General features: G+C 40.2%; 1 protein-coding gene, 1 long non-coding RNA gene and 1 pseudogene across 2 annotated transcripts; 2 read left to right on the forward strand and 1 right to left on the reverse strand.

Moving 5' to 3' along the window:
• LOC116313897 overlaps positions 1–8,387 on the forward strand; it is a 40,318-nt pseudogene extending 31,931 nt beyond the window's left edge.
• A 2,721-nt stretch (positions 8,388–11,108) lies between these two features.
• Positions 11,109–14,859, reverse strand: LOC116313894. Its single transcript, XM_039622389.1, has 9 exons — positions 14,623–14,859; positions 13,838–14,279; positions 13,084–13,435; positions 12,660–13,031; positions 12,469–12,574; positions 12,095–12,336; positions 11,834–11,992; positions 11,579–11,717; positions 11,109–11,497 (listed from the first exon to the last, which is right to left on the reverse strand). The coding sequence occupies exons 1-8, from the start codon at positions 14,626–14,628 to the stop codon at positions 11,588–11,590; spliced, it is 1,809 nt and encodes a 602-aa protein (XP_039478323.1). The 5' UTR covers positions 14,629–14,859; the 3' UTR covers positions 11,109–11,497; positions 11,579–11,587.
• Positions 14,860–15,242: 383 nt separating this feature from the next.
• LOC120432839 lies at positions 15,243–22,664 on the forward strand. Its single transcript, XR_005608124.1, has 11 exons — positions 15,243–15,558; positions 17,419–17,621; positions 17,711–17,841; positions 18,344–18,430; positions 18,559–18,682; positions 19,212–19,322; positions 19,415–19,518; positions 19,811–20,016; positions 21,804–21,962; positions 22,136–22,259; positions 22,377–22,664. It is a non-coding gene; the product is annotated as an uncharacterized LOC120432839 (long non-coding RNA).
• The last annotated feature ends 335 nt before the right edge of the window (positions 22,665–22,999 follow it).

Raw genomic sequence — 22,999 nt, forward strand, 5'->3', positions numbered from 1 at the left:
GTGTGTGTGTGTGTGTGTGTGTGTGTGTGTGTGTGTGTGTATGTTTCCAGAGTTCAGCTGAGACAGTGTCCTTCGCCCTGCCAGGCTAAGTAAACGGTCTTCCAGCCGACCCAGGTGGCCTTGCGTAGAATGGGAAGAACAGTCTCAACACAGTCGTTATCAGGGTGTTTTGTTCAGCTCCAGCCTTGAGACCGCAGCTGGCGCCGAAGGGATAGCCGCATGAAGTGATGGTGGTTTTTACTTTAGTGCGAACAACTCATATGAATTTCAAAGCTGTTCTAACAGTCCAACACTGGTCTCTCAATCTCCCGTTGGAGAGCCGTGAGCTTCTCCATGATGTTATCAAACTTGCGCTCCGTGATGTTGTCATTCAAAAAAAAAACTTGATTTAAAATAAGAAAAAAAAAAACATAACAAAAATCAAACTGAATCCTCAAAGAGCAGATTCTGAGAACACACGACCGCAGTGCGCTTCCCAAGATGTGATCCAATTTGCGCTCAGAGATGTTATTCCGAGCGAGCCCCTCCAGATGTAATCCAGTTTGCACTCAGAGGTCTTGTCCTGAGTATTCACGGCAGCCGTAAGCTTCTCCAAGATCTTATCCGTGCTGCACTCAATGAGCCCATTTTGAGAAACTCACGCCTCGTCCCATCGTTTCAATCCCAGCGGGCAGCCTTGTGGGGGTTTGAACAGCCGGTTCCGCTTCCTTAATTCTTCGATAAGCCAGGGCCAAGCCAGCTCCGATCAGCAAGAACCCTGTTATCATGGTTCCAAATAGGTAGATATCTTCAGCACTCAGGCTCACCCGAGCCCATACTTCTCGTTGAGAAAGGGGTGTCAGTTACATTCAGGGACCAGTTGATCAAATCCATAATTCCTCTTTTAGGTTTTAGAGAACAGACTGTGAGAGAGTGTTCCAGGGAAAAGTAATACAAAAAACACTAGACTAGACAAGGACACAAGAGGCTAAGCAGGGAAGCTAAGGGCGAGGAGAGGAGGAGGAAAAAAAGTGCAACCGCCTTCGCCGAGAGCAAGAGAAGAAATCGGATGGATGCTCTGTCCCCACTGCTGGTCTGCATAGGCCTGAACCCCCTCAGTGAGATCATTGACAAGACTGGCTCCGGATACCAACTACAGAATGGAGCAATCGTCAGCCACCTCCTGTACATGGATGACATCAAGCTGTATGCCAAGAGTGAACGAGATATCAATTCACTGATCCACACCACCGGGATATACAGCAATGACAGAGGAATTTCATTTGGACTGGAGAAGTGTAATCATATGACAACAAAGAGAGGGAAGGTAGTCAGAACTGAGGGGGTCAAACTACAAGAAGTCAACATTGCAGACACCAAGGACAGCTACAAGTACCTGGGGATTCCACAGGAAAATGGGAGCTGTGGAGAGGCTGCTAGGAAAGCTGCAGCCACCAAGTACCTGCAGAAGGTCAGGCAAGTCCTGAGGAGTCAGCTGAACAGTACGAACAAGATCAAGGCTATCATCACATATGCCCTGACTGTGATCAGGTACCCTGCTGGGATAATAAGAGATAGAAACTGCTGACATCAATACAAGGAAACTCCTGACCATGCATGGAGGGTTCACCCTAAGTTCAGCACCCTGAGGCTGTATACTAAGTGGAAGAAACAGGGACGGGGACTGGTGAGTGTCAGTAACACAGCACAGGATGAGACAACAAACATCCACCAATACATGAGGAAGATGGCCCCAACCGACCGCGTGCTCAGTGAATACCTCAGGCAGCAGATACCCAAGAAAGAGGAGGAGCCATTGTGTAAAGAAAGTCCCCTGCATGGTATGTACCACCAGCAGATAGAGGAAGTGACTTACATCCAGATGTCCTGATCTGAAAGATAGCACAGAGGCACTAATCATGGCAGCACAGGAACAGGCTCTGAGCACAAGATCCATAAAGGCTGGGGTCTATCACAACAGGCATGACCCCAGGTGCAGGCTGTGTAAAGATGCCCCCGAGACAATACAGCACACCCAGCAGGATGCAAGATGCTAACAGGCAGGGCATACATGGACTGCCATAACCGAGTGGTCAGCGTACCATACAGAAACATCTGTGCTGAGTATGACCTGGAAGTCCTGAGGTCAAAATGGGAGACGTAGGGTGGTCGAGAATAGAGATGGACCGATCCGATATTATGTATCGGTATCGGTCCGATACTGACGTAAATTACTGGATCGGATATCGGAGAGAAATAAAAAATGTAATCCGATCCATTAAATATCAAAAAAGCACCTCACAAAACTTGCGACATGGCGTAACTCGGCTCATAACCGTAGCACGTCGGAGCATCACGTGATAGAGCGACTGTGTGTATTTGTAGCCTCGCTACCAAACCAGCATTTCATCTCCGAGGAAGTTATCCCAGAGAGAAGTAAAGCAAGTGTGTAAGTTCATCTCTGAATGTTTGTAAAGCGTTCCTGCGTTAAGCTTAACAACCGATATATGGAGCGACTGCCTCTCTCTCTCTCCCTCCCTCTCCTGCTGCTACTTCAATCATGAAACTGATCAATGATCAGCTGATCGGCTTTTCTGTCGGGAGTCCGTCTCTCTTCTTTGTTTTTGGCACACTTTGCACCAGAAAGAGGAAACCAGCGGCGGAACAACAGCAGCACGTTTAAGCTTGATAAGCTGCTGTTAGAATTTATTTATTATTACTTTCTACACCAGGATCCTTTTCTACGTAGCTGACGGCTGGTAACTGTGCAGGGGCGGATCTAGCAAAGTTTAGCCAGGGGGGCCGATAGGGCATTAACAGGGAAAAGGGGGCACAAAAACATACTTTTCTTTCTTATTCTCATTTAAAATGTCTAGTTTTTAATAAATAATTATCTGAATCTTACACCCAAAGTTTTAATCTGATTTAAAATGTATAGAAGTCCATTACTGTATATAGTAACTGTTAAGTCTAATATACCCTAGTAAGCTAGTACTTTTTCCTTTGGGAAGATACCATCTGTGCAGTCTGCAATTCTGTTGAAGAAAGATGTTGAATCTATTTAATTATTCTTGAAAAATAATTTATTTCTGTGCATTTTTTTTTCACACTGCATCAAATTAAAGTTGATTACGTCGATTAAGCATCATGAGGTGGAGGGTGGGGGGTGGTTCCCTATTTTCTTTTGCTGGGAGTTTGCAACCCTATTAGTTAGGTTGCTTAATATTTCTGCTAAGTACTCTTTAAAATACCAGAATAGGGAGGATGCAGTAGGTTTAAGTTTATTAGATTGATCAGTGTTGCTGAACTATGAAATATTTTGGGTGCAGTGTATTTTTTACATACAGGTATAACAGAATAGCTTTAGTGTTGTTGTTTATTTAAACTTGAGTATGAACTTATACAAAATGCAGCAAGATATTAAAAAAACAGTTTTATTGAAAAAAAACACACTATATCGGATTCATATCGGTATCGGCAGATATCCAAATTTATGATATCGGTATCGGACATAAAAAAGTGGTATCGTGCCATCTCTACTCGAGAATGATATTTTGTTTTATATAACACGATGAATTTGAATAGTTCAAATGTACTGTCTTCATCTCATGCCATCCATTCTTTTATGATTTTAACATCGTGATGTAGGACATAGCTTTGGAGGAGTTGTACATAACAGGAGTAAGCAAAACCCTTTGTGAAAGTTAAACAAATATATAGGCATTTGTATTCATTAAGTAGTCATCACATATTGTTGTCCTCCATACATGTATGTGTATAAGTAACATATCTATGGAGAGAAATATGTTTCAAAAGGGTTGCAAATGCGTACGATATGATCCAAAAGAACATCTGGCCTTGTATACCTGCGGATTTGTTTTTGTTTGTTTTTTCAAATAAAGTGCACATTTAGTTTTCTTTAAAAAAAAAAACTAGAATAATAAAAATAAATAGTATGGAATAACACTCTAATGTTGTTAACACTCTAATAACAGCAGGCTAACATTAATGTTGATGTAATGAATAATTACGAACACGTATTGCATTGCACTCTGGGTGAAACCCTTTAAATTAATTATAATTATGTATTTGGTAAATCGATGTTTTCTAGTAAAGGGGTTATAAGTTGTTCTGTGTATTTAGAAAAAGAAATGCTTACCTTATTTGAAACAAACACACTAACCCACCCGACCCAACCCAGCAGGTATGCGGGAAGCCCAGATGTTCCAGTTTTACACAGGGAGTTGAACGCAGCTTACATCTGTGGATCTGTGTGAAGCTGATGGAGTTAAATTTGTCTCAAAACCCCACATGGGCACGCAGTTTCATCTGTGTGTATCAGCTGATTCGTCCACACATATTTAAGGTTTTGCGAACAAGCGAGAGAGATGTTACATGTAGTTTTACAGATTTGTACGCTCAGAAAGGTTTTTAAAGGTCAAAATTATCTGATTAGTGGGCTGAACTTCAAGTCAGTATGTATTCAGGTTAGGATGTACGCATTTGGAAAATAGTTTTAGGTGTGGTTCAGTGTGTGGACTGAACATGCACATGTCATTACACAGTCATTGTCATTTTCATTACATATGCATCAGTTAGAGCTGCAAACAAGCAATAAAAAGAGTAAATACAGCAAAACCAGCTTTCATCAATGTGATATTTTGTACTTTTAATTTAGAATAGAATAGAGTAGAATAGAATAATCCTTTAATTGTCCCACAATCGGAAATTTGGTTGTAACAGCAGCCAGAAAGACACATATACAAACAAACAGTACACAGGACACAAAACAGAAACATACACAATTTTTCTTACATATTTACATTAAGGACAATGGTTACTATAAACAGAGTACTGTACAGTTATTAAATTAAATATAAATAACTACAGATAAGAGGCAAACCAGGTTGTAGTGCGAATCGGTTGATTAACTTATTGTAGTTACAGCGCAGATGTAAACATCTATGATTGTTGGGAGCAGTTCTGATTGTACAGTCTGACAGCTGCAGGGAGGAAGGACCTGCGGAAACGTTCCTTCATGCATCTAGGATGCAGCAGTCTGTCACTGAAGGAGCTCTGCAGTTCAGCAACATTTACATGCATGGGGTGGGAGACTCTGTCCATCAGAGATGTTATTTTGGCCAGAGTCCTTCTGTCTCCCACCACCTGCACTGGGTCCAGGGTGCATCCCAGAACAGAGCTGGCCTTCCTGATGAGTTTATCCAACCTCTTCCTCTCAGCTGCCGATAAACTGCTTTGGCTGTTTCTGTAAACACACAGGCAGTTAAACAGAGAGGAAATGATGTGAGCTATTACATGTAGGAGCTGGTTTGGTGGTCCATAGCAACATGTATGTCAGGGGACTGTTTGTGTCTCTGACAGCCAAAAGAATATTATCATGGAGTGTGTATGCTAAGGACAGAGGGGCACAACAGTGCACTGTTTTAACATTGTAAGAAATCAGGAAGTGAAAAGGTTATGATTTTTTTCTTGGAATATGACTGTTTTTGAGAAATCCATACATTCAGATACTATTGCTAAGGAATTCTCTGTAATTACCTCAAAAACATTTTTTGTGTGTGTGTATGTGTTTACCAATTCAGATGGATTGATGATGATGATGATGGAAGAAGAAAACCAGTCAATAAAATGTAAGTAAAAAACAAAATGAGAGCAGGTATTTAGTTTTAATTAGCAGGTGTGTTTTTTCAAAGGTCAACTGATGGAAATTCTTTTTTTCTTATTGTGTGTAACACCATCAGTTATAATTTGCTGGGTTAGAATAAAATAAGAAAATAAAATAAGCACGCATTGTCTTGGTGGATATGAAGGAAATTTAAGGCTTAGTGGAAGTGACTATATAACAATATTTAGTTCAGTTGCTTTGATAATGAGATCCAGTTTTCTCTCACTAAATAAAGTTTTAGTTTTATATTCTAATAAATCAGATGAAATTAATTTAATACATTGGCCATATATTTTTTCTGTAAAACATGTGAAACGCATACTTTACATCATATCAAGCTTTCATTTCATCAGTTTGACTGCCTTCAGATGGTATTCATTAAAACCACTTTAACTGATGGTGTGGTGTTGCCAGTTTTAGTTTTCTTTAATAAGTTCAGACTGTCGTAAACATTTGATGTTTGATGTGGAGCTCTTGTGTAATTATTAGTTTTAAGATGTAATTTTCAAATGAATAAAATAATATTTATCTGTTGCATAGTTTACAGTGCGGTGTTTTATGCTCTGGGTTATCATATAGAGTTCTGTTTTGTCATCTAGCACCATAATCAGGTTTTGTTTTTGTTTCATCTTTGATTTTCCAGCTGCTGTGCCTGAGCAGCCACCCAGAGACCCTTTGCTGCAGTTAGTCTCCCTGCAGGAGGCGTCTGGCTGCTGGCTGCTTGATCCAGCTCTGGCTGCTGCACTGGGAAAGACCAACGAGGAGGTGGAAAAGTCAAAGCCTGAAAAGGTGCACTGCTGTCAATTTAAATATTAACACAAAATGATAATGTGAGATAAAACAGATTTGATTCTATGATTTGAACAAAAACACATGATATAATTAAAAAAAAACCATAAAACAAATAAAATGAAGTCAAACTAAATGTAGGCCTGCCTCACAGCCTGAGAATAAACATCTGCATATCAGAAGCTAAAACACTGGTGGTAATCACACTCCTAACCTCCCACTGAGCTGCACCAGCGTCTGATATTATCCAGAAACCACACAGCAGAAATTATTTTCCTCATCAGTTCTTGTAAAAATATGTCAGCACATTATTTTAGAGCATTTATGATATCACAGTTTGGGATTACATCAGGAAGAGCATCCAGTGTAATAATCTGCCAAATCAAATATGCAGAGCTGCCCACCTTGGTGACCCCATGTGACAAAGAAGTACACAAACATATCTAATATTACTGGCTGTAGAAATTAAAATGTGTGTTCTGTCTGTTTTATTTTATTGATTTGGTGAATTAGGCCAGCAGTGAAGTGTGGGCCACCATTCTGGCTCTGATCTGGCTTCATGATTTCAAGATGGATGCAAAGGACGAGTGGGAGCTTCTGGCTATGAAGGCTGCCTCGTGGCTCCGTGCTCAGAATGGTACTAGCAATGATCGTAACAGATAAAATAACAGCTTTAAAAAACTGTTTCATTCAACAGCTTTCCTCCCACAATCATTATTTTAATATTCGTGTTGTGTTTTTAGCACCATGTGTGTCAGAGTGTGTGGATGCTGGAAATGTCCTGCTGGGTTGCAGCGTGAAGAAAGAAGCTCTGGGACTCTGAGGGATTTCTTAAAGTAGCTTCATCTTCAGAGTGAACAGAAGCAGGTCTACTTACTCCACACTGCCTTTGATACAGAGCTGTTTTATATCATCAACCCCTTTTACATGTTTATTTGTTATGAATTATGTAGCTAATTTTGGTTTTACCATTGTGGAAAAAAAGTCCACAATGGACTTCATTCATGTTTGCTTACTCATGACTGTAGTTAGATTTACATCTGAATTTTCAAAAACTGACTGTTTTGTAATGACTTTCCAAATAATACTTAGCATAAAAAGTTATGAAATATATGTTTGGTCTGTTATTTCTTTGTTGTAACAATGTTTCTTGGCAATAAATTGTATATTGTTGGAAAGTCATTTTTTTCCCCAGAAATGGTGCCACATTTGTAAGAACAATATATTTGTGGGATGAGCAGCAAAGTTGAGTACCAGGGTTGTGTTCATGAATAACTTGCCAAGTCTTCTCTGCCAATGCCAAATAGCTTTCTGGGTGCTGCGCTGCACTGTCAGAGCACACCTCCTTATCTAAGGAATGTTTTGTGTTTCTTATTCTCTTAAAAACTTCTGCTGAGGGCCTCCTATACTCAAAGTCTAAGAGCCAACTCTGTTCTTTGGCTAGACTTTCTTCCATAATCTGTCTTTTCATTTTTGTGAGAAATAAAACATAATTTAAGAACGTATTGTCATAAAAAGAAATGACATCAATAACTACACCGATAACTGCATTCAAAACAAATTTTAAACTTGTCTTAAAGACCATAAGTCTGATCTGAAAATGTCGACCAACTTCAACATTTAGATTGTGACACTAACTTGTTTCTCTTCCACAATGTGTTTCTTTTGTCCTGCTCCCCTCCCCTCTCCCTTAACCAGTTGTGGCAAATGGCTGCCCCTTCCTGAGCCTTGATCTCCCAGAGGTTTCTTCCTGTTAAAAGGGAGTTTTGAATTCCCACTATTGCCAGGTACTTGCTCAAAGAGGATCATTTCATTGTTGGGTTTTTTCTGTCTTACTTAGTGAATTTACCTTACAATATAAAGCACCTTGAGGTGACTGTTGTGTTGATTTGGCACTATATAATTAAAACTGAATTACATCTCTGAAGAAATCTTGCATGCGTGTTTTGTTGCCTTTTTAAAGTGATGGGGGAGTAATTGTAATGGGCTAATAAAAAGGGACAGGCATGCTCTGTGTAAAGATCAACCCTTTGACCATCATTCACTGCATCATTAATTGCTTTAACTTATAGTCCATAACGCTGTAAAAACAAAAAAAGAAAAAGCTGAGTCATTTTCACATTTTTATTGAGGTTTGAATTCAGAAAGTCTGCTGCTGATCTCAGTAAATGTAACAGGATGTCTCCTTCCCTGCCTGAAAATTTACAGATGTGGGTAAAACAGGGTGATGTGTTATTGTCAGGTTTGAGTGAATAACAGGATCCAAATGCAGGACTTCCTGAGAAGCCACAGTCAGTTTATTTACTTCACTTACTATTTATATCAGTTTGGCCAGCAGTCACGTATAGGTTCAAACAAAATGGCACGAGGCTGCAAAAATATTGATCATCTGGTAATCTTTATTAATGAAAGCATGAGTGTACCCACCAAACACACCAAAGAACCCAACCCCTGTAACAGCAACTGGCTTCTTTTTATACTCTACCATTCAGGTGAGCATCTGGAATAGCCCAAGTCTGGGGGAGCAAACCAAATGAGAAACAAAACATCCACATATGCAAACATCAAACCACAATATAACACATGGAAGACGTTTATATTTTGTACAAAGTCCTATGAATAATTCAATATGTATATGCTTCAGTCAATTACATATAAATTAGAAAAACCTAGAGTGAAACTTCCCCAACCTGGCACATTGGTTTACTCCAGGAGTTCATAGGCAAGTGAGGAAATCAGTTGTTGTGCTTCACCTTTGCTCCCAGTGTGTCCTGCCCATTATTAACCAAGCTTTCCCTCTGTTACACTGGAGTCCTTGCCAGTGTTTCTCACCCACGTTCATGTGATTAAGATTCCTGTAACAAATTAAACTTTGTATTCCCGTGAAAAGATCTGTTTTTATTGAGTCTGCTTTTGGGTAAAGCCCACGTATAGACCTTCCTTGGGACAGACAATAATAATCTGTGTCTTAGTCTTAATACTCTTCAACAACACACACAAAACAAAAATGAGCATTTAAATTTAAATGACATAAATAACACTGAATATAAACAGTTTAGTTTTCTAATATTGAAATGAAAGAAATTCTATTTTTTTAATTCAATCATTTAGAATTTTTAGCAGCACTGCCAAACTCTGATACCTTGTTTAATAAACCTGGAGAGTCACTTACCTCTGTGTCAGTACTTACCAAAATATTGCCTCTTGCCCCTCTGACAGATGACCTCGCCTGAGAAAACAAAACAAAAAAACTTAAAATGGCTGCAACTGCTGTGCTCCATAAATTAGTACAAATGGGGGGGAAAGGAGAGTGGGCATGTTAAATATTACAGTTAGATTTTCCTAAACTTTCACTCTTAGAAAGCATTCTGTTTTAAAGTGAGCACTTCAAAGACATGATGTTTGTGCAGGTCTCCACTCCTTCCTTCTCATGTTAGCCAGCCACTGGTTCAGTCTTGCTGCTCCATCATAACCTTTAGTAAAACGAGAAGCTCAGAAGCAACAAGAGTGTTGTGTGAAAAGAGATCTGAATAAACAAAGAGTGGCATACCCCCCAGCTGTGTTGTGTTCTTGCTACTAGCAACTTTATGGTGATTCAGAACATACACCAGTTAGTGCACATCAGAACAAAATGTCGCTATTTGTCATAAAAACTGTGCAGAACATTAGGAAATAAATATACTGTGCAGGAAGAATAGCAGCATAAAACCAGTTTACCTTCATCGCTCCAGGCATGATGTTACACAGTCCCAAATATAGTCATGGTCAAAGTGAGGAAATGCAATATTTGCTTTTGAAGGAATCCTTTAAAAGCCAAAGATCCTTTTTTATGGATGATGTTTGGTGAGTATTCATGCATGCATCATCCATTAATGTTTGGGATGAGGGGCTGATTGACTTTGTCAGGACTGTTTTTCCCAAAAAGCCACCAACATGAAACTTTGACAAGCCTTATGGCCAACTCAACCGATCAGATCTTTGATGTGTTAAAGCAAAAAACCTGCTACAAGACACAATCGAGAGGACTGATGAGAAAAGAAAGTGAACTGCCTTTTCTTCAAATTTAAAAAGCACCATTAGATTTAGCTCATTTATCTTTGTTAGTGAGCATACATGTAGCTTACTAATAAGTAAACTGAATTAAGGGAGGGAAGAATCAACTTGAAGGCTGAACTCCAGGAAAAACTAGGAAGCTTGAAAGGGAAACAGCCGTTACTTTGGCTGCTGCCACAGCCGCTCCTTAAATACCTGGTCTTGATGACACACTTAATTATCAAGCTGGTGCCTACATGAAGGTGAGAATTTCACTCCCAACCACTGAATAGACAAGATTGTATCCACACGACGGCTTTATTGATCCCTTTGCAGAGGTTTGAACTTTCTTTCAGTAAATCTCAGAAAATCGGTTTGGTTTCAATGTTTAAATTATTTTTCCACAACTACAAACAGGAGCAAGCCTGTGAGCATCGGTCCAAACAAAAACAATACAAAGATATTATTAGCAGCTAACATATTGCACTTTAGGCTACTGACTAGATAGCTACTAATATCCTTATATTACGTGAGGAAATACAAGAATAACTCTGAATGCAATTTGATTTATTGAATTTGTTTATTGAAAATAACTTGAAGAAAGACAAGAACATTTGTTGTCTTTTAAAGTTTTCTTTATTTTGTGCCAAATTGGTGCCAAATCAATAAATGAGCGGTAGAAGCTACCGTTCACAGATGGAAAATGTAAAACACTCACTTACCACTCTATTAAGAACATGTTGGTTTTTGGTCAATGTGACGGACCAAAAAGCAACAAAGTTATTGTATCCAATTGATCCCTATGAGCGACCGTGGAGAGGAAAAACTCCCTTTTAACAGGAAGAAACCTCTGGCAGAACCAGGCTCAGGGAGGGCGGCCATCTGCCTCGACCGGTTGGTGGATAAGTGAGTGTTTTTTGTGCATATTAAATATTTACTTATTGTGCATGTTATATTAAATATTTAAATGACATATATACTTACCTGAAGCAGACGTGATGTGGGAAATTTCTGAAAATGCCACACAGAAATGAGCAGCCTTCAAAGTGGTTACTTAATTTGAAGGCTGCTCATGTATGCAGTCTGGCTTACCTGTGTCTGCTATTTCTGAAATACGTCTCTGAGTCTTCTTTCCACTTCACAGCGGGATTTATCCGAGACGCTTTCTTTCCACATCTTTCTGAAGTTCCTCTGTTTGACCAGGTCTTTTAGGATGGCCTTTCCATGGGCTCTGCAGAGAGATGCAGCTTTAATCAACACTTTAGTTTCTAAGTAAATGCAGAGAATTTATCAAAAGAAAGTCAAAATAGAAATATCAGCCTATAATTGTTAAAAGTTCACACTGACCTGACTTCAGAGGAAGCATCCTGACACAGTTCACTGACAGCCAACAGGAAGCATTTGGTGAAAGTCTGACCTGCAGACAGAACTTTCTCCGCTTCCATGAATTTAGTGATTATGAGGAGCCCCAGTGCGGCACCAGCTCTCACGAGAACGCTCTTATGTCTGAGGAAGGAAACACAGACAAATCCACTCAGTGTGTTTGATTTTCACCTGATCTGATTGTGATCCTGGGGTCACAGATACTCTTCACAGGTGTGAACTTACTTCAAACCCATAGTCACCAGGCTGTTTAGGAAGCGACTCGGGCTGCAACCGTGAACCAGAGCTGTCAGAGCTTCCTTCGCATGCTGCTGAATGGACACATTGGCATTTGCCCTTGCAAACACCTGGAGTAAACTCTCACAGGTCCATTCAGCCTCTCTGTCCATCCTCTCTTTGAGGTGTACACACAAGTATACCACCGTGTCCAGTGCCGCAAAGGAAACACAAGAGCGATTGTTTTTAATCTAAAGAATCAGAGGAAATTTCAGCAGTTAGAAATCAAACTGTTACAAAGATGCATGAGACAGGGCACGCTTGCAAACATGGACATAAGAGGGTGGCATAAACACAGATGTAGAGAAAAACAGCTGGTATACCTCTTGTGTCACCCCCAAGCAAACTGTATGGAGGCTTAACTCCAACTCCCCTCGGTGATGCCGCGCCAGGGTGCGGATGTATCGTAGCCCCTCCATCTTTTTCTTCCTGTAGGAACATGAAATAGTTTTAAAACTCATATCCTCACATTAAATTGAAAATAATTAATGCTAACAGTAGAAAATCATTTTACCAGTCGTCCTGACTCAGCAGGCTGAGGCTCAGCTGGAGAGTCTCTGAAGGATCAGAGACTGGCTGAAGCTCCTCCCCTAACTTTTCGTCAATTGAGAGGAGGTACCCCACGATGAGCCCTTTAAAGTCCACCTCTGGAGGCTGTCTAACAACCCTTCGAGGTGTCCTACGTTCTGGAGCTGGAGCTTGTGGAGAAGCTGGAGCTGGAGGAGCTGGAGCTACAGACCCTGCTCCAACTCCAGCTCCTCCTCCAGTTTGAGGCGCTGGAACTTGAGGGGGGGCCGGAACTGGAGCTCCAGGAGGAGCTGGAGCTCGAGCAGGGGTCAGAGCTACAACCCTTGCTCGAGCCCCAGCTCCAACTCCAGCTCGGGAGCTGGAACTCGAGGGGGCCGGAACTGGGCTCCAGGAGGAGCTGGAGCTCGAGCAGGGTCAGAGCTACAACCCTTGCTCGAGCCCCAGCTCCAACTCCAGCTCGGGGAGCTGGAACTCGAGGGGGGGCCGGAACTGGAGCTCCAGGAGGAGCTGGAGCTCGAGCAGGGGTCAGAGCTACAACCCTTGCTCGAGCCCCAGCTCCAACTCCAGCTCGGGGAGCTGGAACTCGAGGGGGGGCCGGAACTGGAGATCCAGGAGGAGCTGGAGCTCGGGAAGGAAGAAGCCGCCGCCGAGCTGCAGAGGTTTGGGGCAGGAACGCATCCACAATTTTTTGATGCATTTGCTCCAGTGCCCTAACCACACGTTGGGCTGTCACCAGCCTGACACCACCGGCGACTTCTTTGTCTGCACAGATTAGATCATGAAATATTTATTACTCACATTTCTGTTTGTTTGCAGCTGAGAATGAACAAGACAAAAGTCCACTTTAAAGGGGAGAGCAAACCATGTATGTCTATAAGTGTGTTTATTAAATTAAAGTACAAGTTTTCAATTCATCATAATCAATCTTAATTAATTATTTACCAAAATTTGTATTCAAATAAAACCAAATCACAGGCTGGATAAAAAGTGAAGGCAGTGTGCTGAAATGTCAAATTTTTCACCTCTATACATATGGCAAAATACATTTAGCAATGTGTAAAATCTGGTTGGAGGGTTTATCTCTCACACAACAGCTGATTAAAAGCCTGAAGGGTTTAAATGTCTGACATTCTGACTCTTTAGTGCGTCGATATAAGAACTGACCTGTTTCTCTGTAGTTTTTTAACCTCACTGGAATCTGACTTCTGTGAGGTGGAGAGGATGATGGAGGACACGGAGCAAATGGTGGAGGAGGAGAGGGGGTCTTAACCAATGGGACGGCTCTGAGCTCCTCGGGAGTGCGACTGTCTCGAGTTGTCATTGAACTTCCATCAGAGCTCAATGAAGATGCCAAGCTCAATTCCCGCTGCGGCTGCACCTCCCCAAAAAATTCAGCAAGTGGATGCAGGCTGTCCCTGGGTGTTTCTCTAAAGGCTGTCACGTTTTCAACAGCCACCCTTGGTCCACTGCAACCGGATTCCAAGTGACCATTGAAAATCCGGCCACGGATCCGCTTTTCTAAGTCCTCTACAGGTTGAAGAATCTCGTCAATTCGGGAAAGAGTGTCTGTCCTTCTTTCCATCTTTCCTATATCCTCTGTATATCTCTAGACAATCAGATTAAAGGAAAAAAAAGCTGAGTTGACTTGAAATGTTTAAAAATTATTTTACAAAAATAGATTCACAATTTTACTGTGATAAACTAAACCACATTACACCATCACACATCTAATCCTAGAAGGTTTATTTTTTTAAATGACCAAAGTATTTTAACTTTATGCCATAACAACAGAAAGCATGAAAACATAAAAAGTGATGGGCTGTCTTCATATGTCAGTTATTATTACAACAGTCTTTATCTGTTTTTACTTTTTAGCGTCTACGTTTTCTCTTCAGGATTTTGAGATGTGAAAAGTATGTTTAGAGAAGTAAAAAGAAGCTTGTACTTACATTCATTTCTATAAAGTGATGATTTTCGTTGAGCTATCCTGTAAAATTATAATTTTTGCCTTTTTAAGAGGACAAAAATGCAGTTAATGCACCGAAAGGTGTAATCTCCCAAAGTGTCGTGTCAAAAACGAACGCGTCTAACAGTGGTAGGGTGTTTGTGACGTTACACGGAATGTCACGTGCAATGTTTTGCCTTGTAAAGCTGCATCCATGGTAACAAAACAGCCAGAGCAGGGGAGATTCCAAGATGGCTGCCGAGTAGAAGCATCTCAAACAAAATAAATCTTAAACTGGTTTTAAAAAAGAAACCTGTTCTCCATTTTTAAACCGATCTTGTGTTAGAAGAAACAAAAACTGAGATATGTAAATGTCGAATCGTAAGAGAATGAGAATGTAGCAGGCCAGAGCAAGTTTGACTGAAGTTTCATCAGGTAATATCTTTATATTCAATTCAATTCAATTTTATTTATATAGCGCCAAATCACATCAAAAGTCTCCTCAAGGCGCTTTATATTGTACATTAGATACAGAGAAAAACCCAACAATCATATGACCCCCTATGAGCAAGCACTTTTGCGACAATGGGAAGGAAAAACTCCCTTTTAACAGGAAGAAACCTCCGGCAGAACCAGGCTCAGGGAGGGGCGGCCATCTGCTGCGACATGGCCTGTTATGAGTGAGCTAGCACCTTGAATCCGGCGACGTTCAATGCATTGTGAGTTTCCAAGTCCCCAGCTGCGAAAAAGCCTCTTTATGAAATGGAGAGTAGCTCTTCACAGCAAGACTGATTTTTTTATATGGAGTCACTGAGGAAGCCAATGGAAATATAAAGGGGAAAGCGGTGGAGCTGTGTCCGAAAAACCAGCGGATGGTCAGGCTGCTGCTGCTGTGGACAAGAACTCACCTGAAACTTTTAGCGGCCAACCCAGGATCCAGGTAGTAAAACTTGAGTTAACAAGCATCCCTCACTTATACTTTTGAGATTTGCTATTTAAAATATATTTTTGTTATTTCCTAGAAAATGTTCAAAGTGTTCATGTGTATTGGAGCTCAGTGAGAGCATCTAAGCATCCATTGTTGTATTTTATATTAACTTGTTAAAGCATCTCTTTTTCTGTTATTTCGTTAAATGCCAGGGGTTTAAGAAATATTCATATTCATATTAGACTATATTAGACTTTATTCCTATTTCAAAAGCAGCTAAATACTACATTTAGTTTTTGTCAAGAATCTCACTCTATAGCTGTGGTTCTGTTTAGTTGTGGTACTGCATGCTTTATATCTTGTTGAGAGCGCACAGAGTGATCTCACAGCGACTGCATACTTTGCAGGGCCCCGACCGATGTATGTAAAGGCCACAGGCAGTGTGGGCTGTGAACGCTGAATAAATAGTATGGCATCAAAAGAGGCAGGGCAGCAGGCACTTTACATCTTCATGTTTCCCTCTCACCATATGCAAACCAATATCATGACCAGCAGCTTTACAGCTGTGGCTCCAGCAAACGTCAGCTGATATTGGAAAGTAATATTAAGTTATTCTAACAACAGCTTATCAAGCTTAAATGTGCTGCTGTTGTTTATCCGCTGGTCTCCTCTTTCTGGTGCAAAGTGGGCAATGAACAAACAACAGAGATGGACTTGGGACAGAAAAGCCGATCAGCTGATCATGATTGAAGTAGCAACAGGAGAGAGATGGGGAGAGAATGATAGAAGAAGAGGCAGCTGTGCTGCATAAAGACACAGCATAACTCCAGCTTTGTGCCGTTTTTCATTCAACCTGAAGTATGGGACAAATCACGTTCCTTTTCACCTCAATATGGAACTTTAAAGTTTGATCTCCTCGGCTGTAATTGGCCAGCACAGAGTCGATCATGACCAATTGGCCAATCCACCACCTTTCATTGTTTATACGGTTACAAATTTACAATAATAATAATAATAATAATATAAGCATCTGCCCAAATGAAAAATCACCATCGGTAGCCGATGGCCAGTCCAGCTGTGGCTCCAGGAGAGAATCAAATTTTAACATATTTACAGGTATTTGAAATCCAAATATATGTACTGTATTGTTTGGACTATAGGACAGTGCGCCTTATAATCCGGTGTGCCTTATTTGGGTTGTGCTTATTGATCTCGAACTTTATGTGAGACACGGCACTTAAAAATCTGTCAAAAAATGCTTTAGTACAACGCTGGTAGCTACAAAGCCGCACCACTTTATGGATTGTTGTAGCATTACGGCTACCGTAGTCAGGAGTCTTGTGGAGTAATCTGGGTCCAAAGCTCCGTCCGCTTCAGGTCCCAAAGTCAAACGAACACTGCGGCATCACTGAGAGTTAAAAACTGTCTGAATTTTTTCATCTGTAATAAAATGATCAGCGTTGCTGCTTTACCAGGTGTAACAATTAAGTTTAACATCCAGGCATCCATGAAAAAAGAATTTATTCAAGTTGACTGAGAGCTTTCTGAAAAAATGTAAACATACAGCTCTGTTATCACTTCCAACATAAATGAAGACTTGAAACTAAACAGCAGTGACTTTTATAGGGTTACTGAAGTCGGACTAGCTGGTATATAATGATGTGCTACACTGCTATTTTCAATTGTGATCTACAGTTAATGATGCTATACTAAGATGACTCTATGCATACTTCTCTAAAGAAAATATCACTATAATCACTAAAAAATAAAGAAATAGATAACTAAGGTGAATCTTTTTTTTTTTTTATAATGACACAATAATACCCTGATGTATTTTTTATGTATTTATTTCTAATAGTATTTCTCTGTCAGTTCCTCTGAAGAGCATTGAGGTGGAGCTGGAGGTGAGGGACCATGTGGCTACAGTGGTCTCCACTCTGAACTACGAGAACAAGGAGGACAAACCATTAGAGGCTGTTTTTGTCTTCCCTCTGCCTGGAGATGCTGCTGTCTGTCATTTCAGTGCTCAGGTTGGACAGACACAGATTGTAGCTGAGGTGAAGGAGAAACAGAAGGTGAGCTGGACAGTAAATATAACCTGATTATAAGTGAGATTCAAAATAAACACAGTGAATGTCACTGACATGTGTCACCTGTGCTTCAGGCTCGTGAGGAGTATGATGATGCTCTGAGCTCCGGTCAGCAGGCCTTCCTATTGGAGGAGAGTGATCAGAGTCCAGACTTCTAGAACGATGCCCTTTTGACAAACAAACCCAAAACTGGAGATATTTGACCGTAATGCATAGCATCACACTTGGAGAAAAACAACCTGAACACATCAGCACAAAAACCTCATAAAATTACTTAGCTCTTAAATGGTGGGACTGGTGTGTTTAGTTTTGACAGGACTGCATTTGTCAGATTATCAACTTTTTTTGAAGTAGTTCGATGCTGTGTGCAAACACAGACTCTCCCTCTCGTCATGATTTTATATCATTACATGGTTTTAACTAAGAAAATGTTACATTCTTCAACCTGGAAGTTAATTGTGTTGGAATATATTAGAAAATGTAAGCTTGACATTTTTCTGTCCTTTTCATGTGTTTCAGGCTCTCTGAAACACATGTGGAGAGTTTGTGTTCTTAGTGAATCGATCTGAAAATAAGAGTAATACTCACATCAGCAGTGCCAGGGTATTCATAAAGTGGTGTTAGAGTTACAAAATATTTCCTCAAATCTTTTGTAAAATTGTTCCTCTCACACAGAGGTCTCACCATCTTTTCTCTCTTCCCTTCAGGACACTCGTCTGCTCCTGTTGAAGAGCTTACCAATGGGCTGCTATTCCAACATTTAGTTTTGGGTCTAGTTATGAACACATCTTCCCGTCAGTTGTATTCATATGATCTCCGTGATATCAGTTTTCTGTCACTTTTTTCTGTAAATATGTGATATGTTCCCCTGCTGTTAGACAACATGTTATGTTTGATCTCACTTGTGTGTTTCTCATGGCAGTAAGCGTGTAGAGTATAGTGAGAAGACCATGGAGGCTCTGAAGGCTGATCTTGGAGGAACAGAGATCCTGGAGTCCCTCAAAAATTCTTACGGTCAGCCCTGCATTCCCACTCAGACTAAACAGGTAACTCAGACACACACACACACACTTTAATGATGCCATTCTTTATTATATCTTTTTAATCATTCATTATTCCAACATGTAAGTTGACTATGAACCAAACCCTGTATCACTCGTAACATATCTTATATAATCTGTTAATTATACATAAGTTGATCTGTTGAGTGGCTCCTACTGTTCCTCTCAGTCTTGCTTCTCTTATGTTTTTTTTTACTGGTTAAAACTGTTTACTGACAGCATACTTGTATACCTGTCAGAGAGTTGTGTTTCAGCTTGTGTAGATGTGTGTAAACTCTCCTCTCTAGCTGTTTGTCTTTACTGACGAGAGGTGGGGAACACCAAAGAAGTGATTGATCTGGTGAAGAAGAACTCTCACATGAAAAGCAAGAAAAATATGATGACATGTGCTGTGTACCAAACCTGTGTGTTTTAAAAACAGCTGTTGTATTCTCACAAACCAGAAAAACACAACTATATCTACACAGTTTCCAGAATGTCCAACATGTCCTCTGTGAAAACTGTTGTATTGCAGGTGTTTCTCTTTTGGGATTGGGGAAGGGGCCAGCTCTGCTCTCATCAATGGGATGGCCAAGGAAGGAGGAGGTCACGCTCAGTTCATCACGGGGACTGACAGGAACCAAAAGTAAGACAATGACTCATAACAATTACAGTTTTTTTATTATTTATTTTCCATTGAAAAGATGAAATTGGTTTAACACTGTAACTCTGGGTTAGAGCTCAGAGGCAGCAGAGGGCTGTGTGACGCTGAAGTACAGCCTGGCAGGTCATCCCTCTGAGAACCAGCCGCACTTCAGTCACAGACCTGCAGAGAACTCTGGGTAAATGAGCGGTTTATCCACTGGAACAATTAGATATTACCTCGTGTTGCTTGTATGTATGATCTAAAACATTGTCATTGTGATCATATCACCATACTGATATCTGCACTGAGCTCATAGCATCAAACTCCTGAAGTATTTGATGTCTTTTTGAAAGATGATGGTGTTTATGTCTGATTTCCATCCTATGAAAGAATTGTTATTTTCTCCTCTACACCTTTTTGAATATATGAAATGTAGAATGAACTCCACCTGTGCTTCTTTCTTTCTCTTGTCTCTTATCTGTTCACAGGCTGGGTGCTCGGACTCTTATTTGCTCACTAGAGAACGGAGACGAAGACGATGAGGTAGAAGAAGATGGAGGTGTGGAGGAGAAGGTGGTGGAGTTGAGTGTGCAATCAGGAGTGAGCAGTTCTTTCACTGCCTTCATTGCTGTCAGTAAAGACAATGGCGAGAGGATTCAAGGCTCTCTTCTCCACCGAGATATTCCAGCACCCAGTGAGTGTTTTTTTCCAAGTGTCAAGTAACAAGAACAACTTGAATCCTGTGTACTCCAACGATATTGTTCTTGTTTCATTCTTATCTTATAAGTGTATCTAATGGGATGCTGTACTAGGAAAGATTACAACGGTGAGTACAAGGTTTGTTATGATTACAAACTCAGTAAGAGTACACACACAGCCATATGTATATGTATCTCTGGTAGTTAGAATTGGGGTTGCTGCAAGTAAATTCAGTTGGATTTCTGATTATGGACACAGACCGAGTTAGTCTGAGTTATATAACGTCAGATGATTTGCTCATGTTGACAAATTTCAGTCAGACAAGTAAAATGAGATCCCACATCAGTAAAGCTTCTACTAAATTTTGTGTGCAATGAAAGAAAAATGTTTACTTGTGTTTTCATTGGGAGTAGAATTATAAGTTTGTTTGCTCACTGTTGCATTTCCTTTGAAAAAGCAGATTGTGAGGTGGATTATGGATTCGTTACAAATTTCGTAAAGAAATGCAGTTACAGAGGTATCTGTTTTGACTTCTTTGCTTTAGATAGAGACGTTTATCTTTAGTTGGACATTAAAAGTCATCTAGACCTTAATATCTTTAAGACATTCCTGTAGTTTAATTAGTTTTGTGTCATCTGGTTTCATGGGTATATACAGTTGAGAGTCATCTGCAAAGCAATGCAAATGTATGCAGTGTTTTCTAATAATACTGCCTAAACAGGTGTAATATAAGAAGTATTGGTCCTAGTACAGAACCTGGTGAAATTCATAAAATACCTTTTGTATACAGTAATACAAAAAAGAGAGAATCCAACAATCATATGACCCCCTATGAGCAAGCGCTTTGGTGACTGTGGGAAGGAAAAACTCCCTTTTAGCAGGAAGAAATCTCCAGCCAGAACCAAGCTCAGGGAGGGGCGGCCATCTGCTGCGAGGGGTTGGGAAGGGTAGGAAGACAGGACAAAGACACACTGTGGAAGAGAGCCAGAGAGGAGGAATAGTTCAATGCAGAGAGGTGTATAAACACATAGGGAGTGAAGAAGGTGACTGAAGAAGAAATACTCAATGCATCATGGGAATCTCCCGGCAGTCTAGAGATACTGCAGCATAACTAAGGAAGGAATTAGGGTCACCTGATCCAGCCCTAACTATATGCTTTATCAAGAAGGGAAGTTTTAAACATAGTCTTAAAAGTACAGAGGGTGTCTGTCACTCAAATCCAAACTGGGAGCTGGTTCCACAGGAGTTAAACACAAGTACAGCTCAGTCAGAGAGCAGCTGCTACAATACTATAAAGTCTTTAAGATAAGGTGGAGCTCGATTATTCAACACCTTGTATGTGAGGAGCAGGATTTTAAGTTAGATTCTGGATGAATCTTCTAGGAATGCAATCTAAATAATTCAGTAGTACAGTTTCAACTTACAGTAATAACATTTGGCATTACATGGCAGCTTCGAGAAAAGAAATCATCATCAAATATCCATAAAACTGTGAAATATATCTGGTTGTAAAAGCTGCTCTTTTGTTAACTATTACTCTTTTAATTGCCCCGATCAGAAATAATAACAACCCTAAATATGACAAATATATTGCAACACATGGATACTAACCAAGTCATTAGAACTATTTTCTTAATATCTCAGCTCATTATTTTATATTTTGTTCTTTTAATTCCCCCCAATTAAGACAATTTTATTAAATAAATTAAACTCATTGCAGGAGAGTGGTCAGCATAAAAAAAAGTTATGATTGTACTTTGTTTTTCAAATTTCCCCTTTTAGCACTGCTGGATGAAGAATTTCCGCCTGCTAAGAAGCCACCCAGAGACCCTTTGCTGCTGTTAGTCTCCCTCCAGAAGGCGTCTGGCTGCTGGCTGCTTGATCCAGCTCTGCTGCTGCACTGAGACCAACGAGGAGGTGGAAAAGTCAAAGCCTGAAAAGGTGGGTTATTAAAAAGAATAATAAGACACAGTAATAGTGGGTGTTTGTAACGTATTCATTAAAATGGTTTCAAAAGCGAATTTTCAAAATTACACACTCATGTTAACGAACATCTGCATGGTGTCTCACTTAATTTAATATTTAACTACATGACTGCTGATTCTATACACTAGGCCAGCAGTGAAGTGTGGGCCTCCATTCTGGCTCTGATCTGGCTTCATGGTTTCAAGATGGATGCAAAGGACGAGTGGGAGCTTCTGGCTGCAAAGGCTGTATCATGGCTCAGTGCGCAAAAAGGTAGTAAACACAAAAATAAGCATTCAGTTTGTGATGGTTATACTGAGTTGCTACACTCGGTCAGTTATTAAGATGCTAATTGGTTATTTTGTTTTGTGTGTTGCTGTTTTTTTCCAGCACCATCTGTGACAGACTGTGTGGAAGCCGGAAATATATTGTTGGGTTGCAGTGTGCAAAAAACTGCCCTTGAGGTTTTTATTAAACTAACAACTTCTTTACGATTCATACACAGAAGCAGATTTACTCCATACTTCATCCACATTAATCTTTGCATCGTCCAACTTTATTATCTAATGTACCTTATTTTATGCTGCATGTGTCCAAAGTCAGCTTTGTAGGAGGACCGGAGATTATTGCTTTTGTATTCTCATTTTAATGTTGCTGTGTTTTATTTATGTATTATTTATAGTGAATAAATCAAAGCACAGGTGAGTATTTTTCCCTTTATTTCTTTTCACGAGTCATAATAAAACAAATTTTTAAGAAAGATTAACATACTTGTCCAAAATTCTTACTTATTCCAGTGCATATCTTTCATTTTTTCAATTTATGTCATGTAAGTAAACAGCTGGGCATAATTTCCACTAACCAAAGGGACATCGTGGTCAGCCATCTCTCTCTCAGAGTGAGTGAAATCAAGGCCAGCAGAGGAAATGCAAAAGGCAGAACATGCAGCCATTCGTGAGCTAATGGGCCCACCACTAGTAGAGCTTCCTTGTCCATCAGGGAGAAATACAGTG

This window comes from Oreochromis aureus, linkage group 14 (genome assembly GCF_013358895.1).
Source record: "Oreochromis aureus strain Israel breed Guangdong linkage group 14, ZZ_aureus, whole genome shotgun sequence".
Taxonomy (NCBI): domain Eukaryota; kingdom Metazoa; phylum Chordata; class Actinopteri; order Cichliformes; family Cichlidae; genus Oreochromis; species Oreochromis aureus.